This window comes from Manihot esculenta, chromosome 6 (assembly GCF_001659605.2).
Source record: "Manihot esculenta cultivar AM560-2 chromosome 6, M.esculenta_v8, whole genome shotgun sequence".
In the NCBI taxonomy this organism is placed as follows: domain Eukaryota; kingdom Viridiplantae; phylum Streptophyta; class Magnoliopsida; order Malpighiales; family Euphorbiaceae; genus Manihot; species Manihot esculenta.
In genome coordinates, this window is record NC_035166.2 from 27,821,182 (window position 1) to 27,835,615 (window position 14,434).

The 14,434-nt window shown below is 33.7% G+C and overlaps 3 protein-coding genes across 6 annotated transcripts; 2 read left to right on the forward strand and 1 right to left on the reverse strand.

The window, feature by feature from the left end:
* Positions 1 to 132: 132 nt before the first annotated feature.
* On the forward strand, positions 133 to 855 carry LOC110617963. Its single transcript, XM_021760958.1, has one exon. The coding sequence runs from the start codon at positions 133 to 135 to the stop codon at positions 853 to 855; it is 723 nt and encodes a 240-aa protein (XP_021616650.1).
* A 1,049-nt stretch (positions 856 to 1,904) lies between these two features.
* Positions 1,905 to 7,075, reverse strand: LOC110616454 (SKP1-like protein 21). 4 transcript variants are annotated; one of them, XM_021758802.2, is made up of 10 exons: positions 6,781 to 7,075; positions 6,050 to 6,213; positions 5,231 to 5,328; positions 4,605 to 4,826; positions 4,298 to 4,489; positions 4,105 to 4,215; positions 3,848 to 3,926; positions 3,525 to 3,625; positions 3,171 to 3,352; positions 1,905 to 2,989 (listed from the first exon to the last, which is right to left on the reverse strand). In XM_021758802.2, exons 3-10 carry the CDS (start codon positions 5,264 to 5,266, stop codon positions 2,809 to 2,811), a joined length of 1,104 nt encoding a protein of 367 aa, XP_021614494.1. In that variant the 5' UTR covers positions 5,267 to 5,328; positions 6,050 to 6,213; positions 6,781 to 7,075; the 3' UTR covers positions 1,905 to 2,808. The 4 variants fall into 4 exon arrangements, with proteins under 4 accessions (XP_021614494.1, XP_043813636.1, XP_043813635.1 ...); XM_043957701.1 differs by having other exon boundaries at positions 1,905 to 2,530; positions 2,856 to 2,989; positions 5,231 to 6,213; XM_043957700.1 differs by having other exon boundaries at positions 5,231 to 6,207.
* A 2,183-nt stretch (positions 7,076 to 9,258) lies between these two features.
* On the forward strand, positions 9,259 to 14,068 carry LOC110616453 (short-chain dehydrogenase TIC 32, chloroplastic). The gene is made up of 8 exons (XM_043957699.1): positions 9,259 to 9,492; positions 10,760 to 10,991; positions 11,167 to 11,246; positions 11,676 to 11,829; positions 12,180 to 12,258; positions 13,152 to 13,236; positions 13,388 to 13,434; positions 13,506 to 14,068. Exons 1-8 carry the CDS (start codon positions 9,387 to 9,389, stop codon positions 13,662 to 13,664), a joined length of 942 nt encoding a protein of 313 aa, XP_043813634.1. The 5' UTR covers positions 9,259 to 9,386; the 3' UTR covers positions 13,665 to 14,068.
* The last annotated feature ends 366 nt before the right edge of the window (positions 14,069 to 14,434 follow it).

The following is a 14,434-nucleotide window of genomic DNA, read 5'->3' on the forward strand; positions in this document are numbered from 1 at the left end:
CTGCTGCTCCCTCGTACGCTTTCGTTGTGCTCTCATCACCATCCTTCTTCTCTTACTGCTGCGCTCAAGAGAATCCCAACCCAGTTTGCTGCCTCACGCGCCAACAAATACCTCTCAAATCCAAAAGAAGTAATGTTAGGTGGCAGTGACATAAGTCTTCCAAAGGAACAGGAACAAGGACAAAAGATGCAAGAAGATCACGTCTCTTCCCTGAAAAGGGGCCAAACTGTTGCTCCGTTGAAGAAAGCTGGATTTTTGAGCTTCGCCCAACTAAATGCCCTTGCTGTTATCACTGTCCTCGCTGCAAGTGGGATGGTGAGCCCGGAAGATTTTGCTTTCGTTGCCTTTTCAATCGTTTACATATTATTCATCTCCAGAGTTGCATTCCCTTGTGTCAACCCATCAAAAGACTCCTTTGTTTTTTATCCAAAGCATAAAATCTTACGCCTCTACGTGTCCGTTGGTGTTATTATTGGCCTTTTTCTCCCGATAGCCTATATCTTTGAAGGCATCTTTGAGGGCGACAAAGAGGGGATCAAGGCAGCCGCACCACATGTGTTTCTCTTAGCTAGTCAAGTTTTCATTGAAGGAATGTCATCTTCATTCATGTTTGCAATACCAGTACGGGTTTTTGCTGCGGTGTTATTTAATTCTAAGAGGATTTTTACCATTATGGAGTGGCTGAGCAGTGAGATCTACAAGGTGGAACAGGACTATGGAGGATCTACCAGGAGGCTGCATGTTGGGAGAGCTCTTGCTGTGGTTAATATGGCCTTTTGGGGCTTCAATCTTTTTGGCTTCTTGTTGCCTGTTTATCTTCCAAAAGCCTTCAAGAGTTATTACTCGGAGCATTAAGGTTGAAGATTAAATGTTTCTTAACCTGTATTGTAAAGAAAAATGAAAGACAATGAAATGAAATCCTGATGTAACTTCATTTGCTGCCGCTACAAGTTTGATATCATTCATTTGCACTAGTTTTTACCCGGATTATATGAAGAGCTACATCATCTCTCAGACGGCAAAAGATCTTGGGTCCTTGAGCATTCTCTGGTAGGCCTTTAATGATCTTGCAGATGAAATATAACCTGATTCGTAATCATGTCTAACAACGCGAGAAGCTTGGTGTAGCATGACGGGGCGCTCTTACTTTTGTTTGTTTAACGATCTTCACACCTAAATTAGCTGCTAAAGTCATAATCAAGCGGATCGTTTTTTGACATCTGCTAAAGCAATCATCTATAATCTTCGTGGGAATGTTCAATTGCCTATTTCCCTAAAGCCTTCCCAGTTATAGGGTGCAGTGGAATACAATCATGGGATTAGCAATTTCCAATCATCTTCAGTTAGTAATTTTTGCTAGATTGTGTTCTTTGTATTGGTTAAATAGTATAGTATAATAATTAATTATTAATTCGGAGAGAGACATTTTATCCAACAGAGGGCGTTGTTGGACAATCACTTTTCGTTTATCTTTTCACCTATCAATAGCACTACGAAGTCTCTTTTCACCACATCAGCATAACGTGATGAATTGTTCCATTAATTCTAACTTGTAATCAACAAAGGCAGCTGGAACATATATATATATATGCGTATAACTTTAACAATTTCATATCGCAATTTGGTTTAAGAATCTGCAGCATCATTTACACGCGGATCTGTTATGACTACCTTTTCCAGAGACAATTTCACAAGGCAATACAGTAACGCTCGTATCCAGGAAGGAAATAAGCAACTGAGAAAAGCAGGAAATATGACGAGTCAAGGGCACTTCAAAACAATCTCAGGAGAATCTGTAGATAATCTCTTTATCACACAAGGACAGTCCATACCGAACGCTCTCTTAACATAAAAAACGAGCAATGTATTATCTACTTCAACAGAGAGCAAAAATAGAGCAAAAATAGAGCAAAAATTGTATTTACTCGAATAAAGCATACGAAAGAATCACACAATAAAATTACAATGTTGTGTCAATCCTCCTCTATTAAGGTTTTCTTCCACGGGTTTTCCCAGAAAGCAAGTTTTATGTCAAATCTTCAACAAATGGTTCTCAAAAAATAAACTCTGAGTTTCAAATATTCTCAATCTCTCTCTCCAAATAGCTTAGTGGCCTCTGCAAACAAGCCAGAAGGAAGCTATTCGTAAATGTGGAAAAACTGAATGATATTCTAAAAAGGAGAAAATTTTGTGAAAGAAATAGTTTCCAGAGGGTACAGGAGCTCGCTAATGAGAATGGCTGCAAACAACTGCAACAACCGATCGTGATAAAGACAAATGAGCAAATTGTGCTCAAATTGTCTCTTCTGAGTTATATTTTCATTTTTTCCAAAGGCTTTTTGGAAAAGAATGTAGCTTTTGGTGATGGTCTAACATACAAAAATACTCGCATGTAGTCCACACCAAATTACAGTGTCAATTCTTCTATCTTCTGAGAGCAACAAATTGTAGGCAGCATCTCCTCCAAACCACTCTAGTTGCTGACGCTTCTCGCAATGGAAGTTACCCTCATATTATCTCTGATCCATACCTGTTTAGACATCACATGTTGCATCAAATGCATTTTTACACGACCAATCAATGGAGATAGGCCCCTTCACATAAAAAGATGACCAAGCCCATTGAAATTCTCAGAATCATCTGGCCAAATACAGGCATGCGGACACTATCTCCTCATGTATAACTGTCTGCACATCTAACCAACACGGTGATTTTTGACATCATCTAACTAAATCCAAGCATCTCTTATCCCCTCAACCTCATTATCCCAATCATACAAGTAAACAGGTGGTGGACAAAGACAAGACCCTAAGGAGAGCACAATGAGAAAAGATGAAACCTTGGAACAAAGTTACCTGAATATTTACATAAAGAGCCATTCCCGTTCACTGATAACGATACCAGCCTTCTTTCTTGGCCTCGGGAAAGTATTTCCTGCATTCTCTCCGGCCAATCTGAATTTAATCTACGAGCAAAGTCCTCAACTTCCCTGAATCAGGGAAGAAAAATGTACACTTGAATCAGATAAATAATAATACTCAATTCTCTATCACAAATAAGAAAATGGAGCTATGAAGTGCCTTCTTCAACATCTTCACAGTGAAATGCTCACTGCAGGCTACATAATGAATTTATATTTAAATGAATATGATCCAGTATAGAAATCTAACCTATCAAGTTCCTCCTTCATTGCAGGATCTAAATCATCATCAATGTCCATATCATCAAATTCAGGCTTAGGTGAATGCGTGGCAGACATAGATTCTTGCAATTTTGAAATTTTAGCGGGGGAGGCAATGAAAACACCTTTAACCTCCCCATTCTGGGAAGCAGAAGAGCAAGTGTCCATCTCCTGAAATCAACATGGTAAACGAATAATAAGGGAGGAAGCTGCCCTCTATTGTTCCCTATATATGTTTATAGAGATACTGTACAAAAAGCTTTGTGAGCTAGCACAGTCCATGCATCAATTGAAGTCTGTAAACACACACACAACACACAAACAGAGAGAAAGGGAGGCCAACCTTCTTATGGTTCTCATTTAAATTGTTTGAGGAAGATTCCTTTGATTGGTCTTTTCTTCTACGGTTCTTTTTTTTGGTCTTACTACTTCTAGCTTTTGAATCTGCAAGTGTATCATGTTCATTACGATTGCAAAGACAAAAAGAAATTCACGAGCTAAGCTATTTAAACATTGATTCTTTGAAAATTTCCTACAAGCCACATGATGAAAATGGAATATTACTAGAATATCTGTACTGACTGAACAAGCTGGTTGCTATCAAGTTGGTAAGAAGCTAAAGCATTCGGTCTTCTCTTAATGAAGGCTAACATTTTGCAGGCATACCTCCATCTGCACCATTTATAAATGACAAGAGATCGTCAACTGAGCGTTCATCCACATGCTCCTCTTCAACCTCAACATTCTGGGATGTAAAATTTATTAGCCATTATTGAAACATGTATATGCATTGCAGGTTCAAAGAGTTCATTATAAATTCTAATGTCTAGATCATAAAATTCAGATGCGCAAAAATGTAAACTTAAAATAAAAGATCCAAATAGAAAAAGACTTCAAACGCTAGCAGAAGTAGAAAAAACTACCTTCAGTTTCTCTCGCTCTTCCAATTCCTTCCTCTTTCTCGCATACAATCGATTTAAAAGCCGGATGCGTGGATCATCAGTGATGTTTCTTAGGGGCTCCAACTTCTCTTCCTGTGAGAAAACAAGATTTGCATTATAACCTACTAGCACAGACTAAAGATTGGAAGCACCGACTTCCTGTTCTGCAACAAACCTCAGTCAGATCATCAGGTAAATGAAAGGTCTCACGTATCTCCTCCGGAGTTTTCCCTTCAATAATTCGAGCAAGTGCACGACTAGTAAGATCAACCAAAGGCTTTAACTGAAGGCTGTCAGCAGCAGATGTCAACTCACATAATTTTTTTGTATCAATTCGAATAAATTTTTCATCAAAAGTTTTGCGCTCCTGGACAAGGGAACAAGGTAAAATAATAAATACTAAGATTTAATTGTTGCAGCTAGAAATGTGAGAAAACAGAATATAGAAAAGCAAAATACAGCAACAGAGGAGAAAATCCAACCTTATTGGAGTGACCTGGTACTTGATGAAACCGGCAATAATCGAGTATTAAGCCCAATGTAGCTGGATTCACACGTTGAGGAAGTGATATAGCATAGTTTTTTGAAGAGCCCATGCCAGTTTGAAGAATTTCTTGACATATCATGGGGCAAAACATTGCAACCTCTTCTTCTACTTGTTGAATTGAACCATCGGCAGTTTGGAGCCAAATGTAAGATTTCATCTTGAACACCAGCCCATATAAAAAAATTAAGCAAGCGTCTGATCAAATTTAGAAGTTACGCTAATACAAACACACACACACTAACTAATTATTGTAAATTTATGCAAGTATTGGACATCCTAATTCTTGAAATCAAAATTCTAAAAATTCCCTCCCTGCACAATGTCAGGAATCTGTACTAAACAACCTATATATAGCTGTGTTCATAATTCTATAAAAAACAATTACAGTTAACCCACAGCCAAACTATTCTCATTAGCAACAAAAGGTCCCCAAACATATATGTATCACCAAAAAACCAGTAAAATAAAAAGAGAAAAGGTCCTGCATATTATCCACATAATCATTTGAAAGTAGCAAAACATGAAATTAGGGGAATGTCACCATAAGACCACAGAGAATACCTCAGGTTTCACAACAGCCATACTGCCTTCTGACATCTGATAATGACTGTCAGAGCTTTTTTTTTTTTTTGAAATGTATCAAAAAATGAACCTTGGACCTATCATTTCAAAAACAAGGGAGAAATAATATTAAGAATGTATGCCTCTTCCTCAACAGTTTCAATCTATTATTTTATAAACTCTTTATCAATGCTTCCCAAACTGACACTTCACGGTATCCTGATGAGACACGTATCAGCATGCTTATTAATAAAGCTTCCCCATATCTTGTTACTCTACAAGGAAGCAATGTGGAAAAGTACACAAGCAAGTCATATGAGATATTATACTAAATACCAGATAGACTAATGACAGCCTAAATACATGTATATAATTTTTTTCAAAAATGAATCTCTTCAATTTCCCAATCTGATCTTCAAAAATTGATAGTTAAGCTTATCTACAGAGTAAATGACCTTTACAACACAAATTATCTACAGAACTAATCCTCTTTGTAATAAGCAGAAACGAGGCAAACCTTTTTTTTTTCGGTCACCAAGATAAGTTTATAGGTTACATATCCATATTCTTCCAGCATTACTATGTTGCTTCATTAATATGCAAGCACCAATTCAGCACTCACCTTATTGGTTCAATTCAAAGGCGATAAAATCGTAAGATTCCAAAATAAATATGGACAGCCACATTTTTTTATCCAAATTCTTAATGTTTTTATTTATATGGTAAATTTTAACTTTTTGAGCTTTTACTTTTATACATAAATATTTGGAAGAGCAAAGAATCCTCAACCAAATCTTAGACAAGTTATTGAAATTTCACCTTCTTTATGGGAATTACAAATTCACCCCAAAACCAGCTTTAATCCCATTCATGAACTTAATCAGCCAAAGTAAATGTGTGTACTTTAAACAAAAAGAAATCCAAATCCAGCCATTTGTCCATTTGCTTTCTCCTTATCCACGCACAACCTCAATAGGCTACAGCTACAATGAAGTTCAAGTGATAAAACTCAAATCAGAATATGCCATAATAATAAACCCAAGACCCTAACAATTCAACTTTATACTTAAAAGCCACGCAAAACTTGTAAACATATATCATATGTAGCCCTCATTACAAAACAAAAGGCATTTATAATCACCAGCAAACAGTTTTCACGACAGTCACTTTCATATCAAATAAATCAGAAATGAAATATTCTCTTGATGACCTATCTAGTTAATACTTGCACAATCTCAAAACAACCAAATTCACTCCATTAAGTACACCATTCCAGTAAATAAACTTACGTAAACCTATTAGACCTACAACAAACGTAAAAATGAGGAAAAAGGTGCAGATTTTAATTGATGGAATTAATGATAATTAGAAAAGAGCACAACAAATTGTGAGGAACAAAATGATCAATATAAACTCAAATAGAAATGAAAGACCAGATTTCAATCCATTAGCATTAAGTAATAAATAAATTGAACACATAAATCAAAATTTATAAAATGTGTACTCCAATACATAAACAAGTTGAAACGGAAATATAGGGCTTTGCACACCTTAAAACAAAGACTGGAAATAAGCCAGAATTAATTGTAAGAACTATGTCAGTAAGAACGGGGACGACTGGTGTTAGGGTTTCAAGAGGCTACTTTTTTTTCTGTTTCTGTGTTCCATTTCTCTCCGCTCTCTTGTGATAATGTGCCGGTGTCTGCTAGTGGGTTCCGCACGTGACTCCCACCGGAATGAAGCTGTCGTCGCACCTGCTGTGGTCGGGGTTTGGTAATTTCGGTCGGAGTTTTTCATGGGTGTTACACTTGGGCTAAAAAGGATCTGGATTATCGGATTTCTTATTCGGGTTTACACGGCCCGTTCAATTTAATTAGAACGTACTGGGCCCTCGACATTTTAAATTGGGATTTAATGACTAAAAAACATTCTAAAGTTTTTTTTTATATTTTTAACTGATTTATTTTATTTTTTTTTATAAATACTTTGACCAATAATGCAGAATAGTATTGTGAAAGTATAACTTTGTTTTTTCTTTTGTTTTCTTAAAATTTTTATAAACTTATTATAATTTATTTATTTTAAATATTGATGATCTGATATTCAGAAAAATAGAATTTTATAAAAATTGAGTGAACTTAGTCTGAAGGGTACTCCTCTTCTTTTATTCTTTTTTTTTATCTATCAGTGACGTGTAACGGCATCACTGTTATTGGGCCAGCTATCTTTGCCATATAGATACGGACGTACGAGAATATCAAATCCCTGTTTCATGCGTAACTGCCATTTAATTTTCCTCTGACACGCATGCGGATAGATTCACTAGGTGAATGGGCTGGCTACCTTTTCTCTTTCGGATTGGGCTGGTTGGTGAGACGGACTGGGCTAGTTGATAAGATTAGGACTGAAACCCAGAGAAGATCTTATTTTAAGGCCGTACGGACTGGGCCGACCCAATTGAGAGGTTTAGAGAGAGTCTAGTCTTAAGGCCGAGCGGACTGGTTGATTCATTTGAGAAGTTTAAAGGCTTTCAAATAAAGGGTTGTCGTCATGAGTCAAACCTCAAAACGGAGTGGTAAGTCATCAAATATTTTTGTTAGAATATATAACTCTTTTGCTATTATGATTGTCATTACTGTTTCTTTTATTTACTTTAAACTTGATTTTCACAGAGAAATAATATAATTAACAGGATAAGATATCGTTTAATTTAATAGATATACTTAAAATAAAATATTTATTTCAAAAAATTATTTTATTAATTATCATATTGTAATTTATATGTTAAATTTTTTAATTTAATTTGATTAATTGATTAAAATCATAATTAATCTTAAAGTTTTAATTTTATTATTCAAAAATAAATCTTATAATATAAATGTGATTTTTCGTAAAATGTTTTTATTATTTTACCTCAAGTGACTTCTATGCTTTCTTTATATTTTCACTACTCGGTATAAAATTCCTTTATTTTAAAAAATAGTAAAAATAAAATTATTCTATAAAATGATTAAAAAAATTAATTAAACCTTACGTTGTGTCCAACTAACAACAAACTGTCCCTTCGTAATTAAGTTTTGGTGTGGGATTCTAGTTGGGGAGCCAACAAATTAATTTGAAATTGTTTTTTATGCGTAATTAAGAGACACACTTAAGCTGATGACTAAAATTCTTAATAGTTTTTTATTTAAAAAATAATGCCAGATATACTTAAGTTGATGACTAAGATTCTAATTAATGATAGTTTTAATTTAAATGAATCTCATAAAATTTTAATTAAAATTTTTAATTTTTGTTTTTAACAATTTAATTATATTTTAATTATAATCGATGAAAATATATATTAAAAAAAAATTGAAGAGAAAGTGCAGATAAAAAGAATATTTTATATGGTATTTTTTATTAGGAGGTGACTTGTTTTTTAATTTATATTTTAATGGATATATTTTTTAATTTAAATAATTTCATTTATTTACTATAAATTAGGTAGAATTTTAAATAATTTTTTTCTATAGTCTTTATCTCATTTTCTCCCTTCTTTCATTTCTCATATCTTTATTTTTACCTTTATTCCTCACAAGCACAATATTTAAAATAAAAAAATTTCAAATTAAATATTAAATATTTTTATACACAATTTTTAAATAAAATAAAATTACTTATAAAATTATTTTATATTAAAGATATTTCAAAAGCAATATATTTTTTTGCAACATAAGAGTAGAATTACTTAATTATAAATATGATAACAAATCATTTTTATCTAGTATAACACTTGGGTAATATTTTTTTTGTTGTTAAAATATTTTTAATGAATTGGAATTATAAAATTAAATTAAAAATAAATTATATAAAATATAACTAAATTCTATATTTCCAAGTAATAGAAATTTTTTTTTTTTTTTTTTTTTTGGGAAAGGTCAAGATAGTATTATGAGATGATTTGGCAATAAGAGGAAACGACAGCGCGCGACCTTGAAAATTGATGGTCCCTCCAAGTGAGCGGCGGAATAGGCTGGCACTTGGCAACGCTGATTGGACTCCACTGGAGCTGAGTGCTGTATATCTATCTCCATCTTCCAAGAGCAACGCCATTGCAAAGGATAAACTACACTTGCTTTCGTCTTCAGTGGTTTACTGCGATTTATCAGAGAGAATGTGGCTTTTTAGCAGGAAAGGACCATCTGGATTCTCATCATCTTCCACAGCCGAAGAAGTTACTCGCGGGATTGATGCTTCTGGTCTCACTGCCATTGTTACAGGTCCATAACTTGTCTACCATACCTGTTTCAATTTTTATCTTTTTTGCATGATTCCCTAAATCAAGATATAAGATCTGGTTTTGTTGTTTTAAATTTTACGGAAAACCTATTGGCTTGGCTGCTTGTAATTCTCTTTTAAATAATTTTGTGGATTTTGGTCCACTTTTGGTACGAGGTTAGTCAGGGTGTAGATATTTTAATGGCTTTTTGTGGTACAGACAAAAGTGCTCCAATTTCATATTAACTGCACCGAAGACAGAGGTGCTCTTGATGATAAAAACTAGAAATTCTTTTTTTTTTTGGGCATTTGATTTTTTTTTAGAAATCTTTGTCTCACATGAATTATAGTTTAGCAACGGTGGGGTCCTTTTCCACTTTGATACACAGTGCTGAAAGTGAGAGTTAAACACCTACCGATCCATATAATTATGCTTTAATAGGTAGTCGAAGTACTATTATGTAATGTCTTGTTTAGCTATTATCACATTATAAACGAAGTTTGCATTTTATCTCCATGTGTTGATTATAGAGAACCCAAAAAGAAAACTAGAGAGAGAGAGAGAGAGGAACTTTCCTGAAATAGCCACGCACCAAGCTCGAGAGTCGAAACCTTTCTTTGTCACGTTGGTCTTTTTGTTCATATTCAGTAACTAATACAGCAATCTCAATAGCCATACAGTTGTATCCGCATCCATTAATATGATAGTGGACGGGATTGACCCACTATTCCAACATCATCCAACAATATGTTTAATGAAAGCTTAATCTTTCAAGGTGAAAAAGTTTATCATTTGCTCTCCATTTTATTCTGTTCCATCGTATTTATTCATAATGTTGAGTTTAATTACCACTTCTTGCTGCCATCTGGCAATATTCGATGGCAAATTTTGTAGGAAATTGCTCTGACAAATTTATCATCTATTAAATTTGCTTATTCATTTATTTGTCTCTGCAAATTATTTTACTTTCTGATATAACCAGAACAATACAATCCAATAGATTTAGTAAAGGAAATCTAGTTTCTACAAACTCTACTGGAAGTATACTCTCATTTACTCATTTGGTAACTTTCTTGATTTTCAAAAAATTAAGGTTTGAACAATAGGATCTGCGTGCTTTGATGTTTAGTATGTTCATTCTTTTCTTTTTTCCTGGTTAAGTTGCAGAAGGAGTTGTAGGTTTCATAGAACATATAATTCTTTTTTGTCGCACAATAATTTACTATGTTACTGAGTGGCTTTTTATTTGTCATTCACTGCGATTTTAGGAGCATCTAGCGGTATTGGCACCGAAACTTCAAGGGTACTTGCATTACGTGGTGTCCATGTAATTATGGCAGTCAGGAATATGGCTGCTGGAAGAGAAGTCAAAGAAGCTATAGTAAAAGAAATCCCCTCTGCCAAAGTTGATGCCATGGAATTGGACCTCAGTTCAATGACGTCTGTGAGGAAGTTTGCAAAAGATTTCAATGCTTCAGGTTTTCCATTGAACATCCTAATGTAAGAATAGAATGAGAACCTTGATAGTAGATTTTATTGTTACATGGTTGTCAGAATTTTATAATATGACACATGCATAGCTGTTATGGTGCCATCTCCTAAGTCTGCTCAGTTTAATCGATTATGAGCCAGGAATGACTCCTTTTCTTTCTCTCTTTCTTTCTTTTCTTTTAAGTAACAATGCAGGAGTTATGGCAACACCGTTCATGCTTTCCAAAGACAACATAGAACTACAATTTGCAACGAATCACTTAGGTATTTTGCATATAACTCGTGCTGCAATACGTACATGCTTTTGATGGTGTAGGTTTATATGCATATATATATATATAGATATATTGGTTTCAAGTGTCAAAGTACAATGACTTGCATGGTTGTTGGATTGGATTTTGAGTTATAGTCTCCCATCAAGCATCAAAATCTTTTTCTTAAATTCATGATGCTAACCATCCCCACCTCTCTCTCTCTCTCTCTCTCTCTCTCTCTCTCTCTCTCTCTCTCTCTAATCTTAAGCAATAAAAATAAATTTCAAGATGAAATTGAATTTAAGAGTTGAAACTAGCTCTTTTATTACTCTACACTTGTCATCTAGCTTGGTGCATAAGCTTTGGTGATAGTTACCAGTTCTTTTAAACTAGTTTGCTGCTGAGTAGTGAAAGATTTGTCTCATTAAATTTTTTGCAGGTCATTTTCTTTTGACAAATCTGTTGTTGGACAAGATGAAGAAAACAGCAAGTGAAAGTAAGAGAGAAGGAAGAATTGTAAATGTCTCATCAGAAGCTCATCGTTTCCCTTATCCTGAAGGAATTCGTTTTGATAAAATTAATGATCAATCAGGGTAAGACTAACGATGATTATTTTATAGCTAAATTGATAAGACAAATTTAAAGTTACATTGTTTCAAGTAAATTTCGGAATTGTTGAAGATGGTTGATGTAATAAGATATTTTCCTTTGTGTTACACATGATGGTTGTTTCCTTTTGAAATCTTGAAAGTGTGTGTGATTTGTATGATTTCAATTGAAGGCCTGTGAAAACAAAAGGGTAGACTGCTGAAATGAAGAATGAACAGGCCTGTGCTCGAGCTGTAAATGCAGTAACAGCTAGTTATATGGTTTAATCATATTATCACTATTTTAATGTTCCTAAAAGTGGAATTTGATTGCGTTTAAACCTGTTCTTACTCAGATATAGCAGCTTCCGTGCCTATGGTCAATCTAAGCTTGCTAATGTGTTGCATGCTAATGAGCTGGCTAGACATTTAAAGGTATCATTCATCTCCTTAATCATCAAAGTTCAATTATACATCAACCTGAAAATAAGTTGATGGCGATAGAGATTATTATGTCATCTTTCAAGTATGCTGTGAATTTGTAGCAACAGTAAAATGTATTATGTAGTTCTATTCATACATTTGTAAAATTGGAGTACATGCAAAATATTGTTAATGTTATACGAAGTATTTCAGATGCCAGATAAGAAAATGATCCTGTGTGTGAACAATTTTATAAGGCCTTTATAGACCTATGATCCTATGCATGATCCATGATTGATTTTGCGATGGGAGCCTTTATAGAGTGAGCTAGTTGAAGAAAGACATATATTGGCGTTATTTTACTACTAAACATCTGTCTTTTCCCAAGCTTTCATTTATGTATCAACTTAATAATACATGGCCTTCCCAACAAATTAAAAGAATTCTATGTCTTTGTAGTAAATAATGATCCAAGTGGAATTTTCGGTAGTAAATTCCCTGATTAACTAATTGTGAATTTTTTAGGCCAAGTTTTACTATAATAATGTTTCTTTTTAGATTTTGTCAAGTCTTCTTCTGGCCTCTCTTTCCACATATTAGAATTTATGAACTTTCTTCTTGTGATTGATTGTAATTTTTGTCCTACTATGATTATGCATCAGACCAATGTTTTTTTCTTTTTTTTTTTTTCTTTTGGCTCAATGGGTTTTATATTGATTCCTTTGTATGAAAATCTCTGTATAACAACATCAACCTTAGTTAACTCTAATATCATTAAAAATATCTGCAGGTGAGTATGTGGGCTTGGTTTATGCACATGAATGGTTGCATCTTTGTTGCATCTTTGTTGCATCTTTGTTGCATCAGTGGAAACCATTATAATGTTTGATTGTTATGGCAAGCAGGAAGATGCAATCAATATAACAGCAAATTCACTTCATCCAGGAGCAATTTTAACCAATCTTTTCCGTCATATGAGGGTCGTCAATGGTAATAGACATATTACATTTTTACTTAATGCTTTCTCAGACGTTACTTTACCGAAATTTGCTGACCTACGGAAAAGGCTTGAGCAAATTAGGCCTGCCAAACTAATTAACAATTCCTCAGTAACTCTTTCTTTTTGTCTGAAATAATACAGGCGTGGTTGATGTGCTTGGTAAACTAGTGCTTAAAAATGTTCAGCAGGTGAGAAACAGAATTGTTGATACATAATTTTTGGTGAACAACATATATGATTGTGCTGAATTTGATTACAGGGTGCTGCAACCACATGCTATGTAGCATTGCATCCACAAGTGAAGGGGACAAGTGGTAAATATTTTTCAGACAGTAACTTGGCCAAAGCATCTGATCTGGGTAAGGATGTTGGATTGGCAAAGAAGCTATGGGATTTCAGCATGAAATTTGTCGACTGAATGATCCTTCGTAAATCAGAATATGCAACTCCTTCCCAGATTTAATAATGTTGGATTGGCAAAGAAGCTATGGGATTTCAGCATGAAATTTGTCGACTGAATGATCCTTCGTAAATCAGAATATGCAACTCCTTCCCAGATTTAATAATGTTGGATTGGCAAAGAAGCTATGGGATTTCAGCATGAAATTTGTCGACTGAATGATCCTTCGTAAATCAGAATATGCAACTCCTTCCCAGATTTAATAGAAAGTATCTTCATTTCTTTTCTTAGACATAGTGTTTATGCAGGAAATAGAATGTTGTGTCTACTCTGTAGTTCACCTTTTCTTCCTTGATCAAACTGTAAGCTTACGAGCCACATGTATGAATTATGAATAATAAAGTATCTCAAGTCAAAGTCAAGGATAAATTAATGAAATATTAATTATATTAAAAATTTTTACTTCTAAAATTTAACTATTCACTTTTTTTTTTACGCTATAATAATATGTAAATTAATTTTATAATTCTATTTATTTTTATTTTATTTTTAACAAATCTCTTAAAACCTTTATTATTATTTAATAAAATTGAAAAATTAATAAAAAAATAAAAATTTTATGGGACAGAGAGTAATTAAACTCACATAATTAAGCAGTCGAGGTTGTTAAGTTACCTAAAAATATTTTAGCTAAACTCAGTGATCAACATTTTAAATACTTTTGTTATAGTAATATTTTAATTACTTAAAAGTTTAAATTAATTTACAAGTATTATGTAGTTATACAA

What these genes read in the sequence shown, in the direction of transcription:
- LOC110616454 (XM_043957700.1), bottom strand. Translation starts at nt 5,266, where the DNA reads ATGTCAGAAGGCAGTATGGCTGTTGTGAAACCTGAG. An exon ending in TACCAGGTCACTCCAATAAG is followed by an intron (nt 4,490 to 4,604) that starts GTTGGATTTTCT and finishes TCCCTTGTCCAG; the next exon opens with GAGCGCAAAACTTTTGATGA. An exon ending in TAAATGAGAACCATAAGAAG is followed by an intron (nt 3,353 to 3,524) that starts GTTGGCCTCCCT and finishes TGTTGATTTCAG; the next exon opens with GAGATGGACACTTGCTCTTC.
- LOC110617963 (XM_021760958.1), top strand. Translation starts at nt 133, where the DNA reads ATGTTAGGTGGCAGTGACATAAGTCTTCCAAAGGAACAGGAACAAGGA.
- LOC110616453 (XM_043957699.1), top strand. Translation starts at nt 9,387, where the DNA reads ATGTGGCTTTTTAGCAGGAAAGGACCATCTGGATTCTCATCATCTTCC. An exon ending in TTTCCATTGAACATCCTAAT is followed by an intron (nt 10,992 to 11,166) that starts GTAAGAATAGAA and finishes TTTTCTTTTAAG; the next exon opens with TAACAATGCAGGAGTTATGG. An exon ending in ATTTGCAACGAATCACTTAG is followed by an intron (nt 11,247 to 11,675) that starts GTATTTTGCATA and finishes AATTTTTTGCAG; the next exon opens with GTCATTTTCTTTTGACAAAT.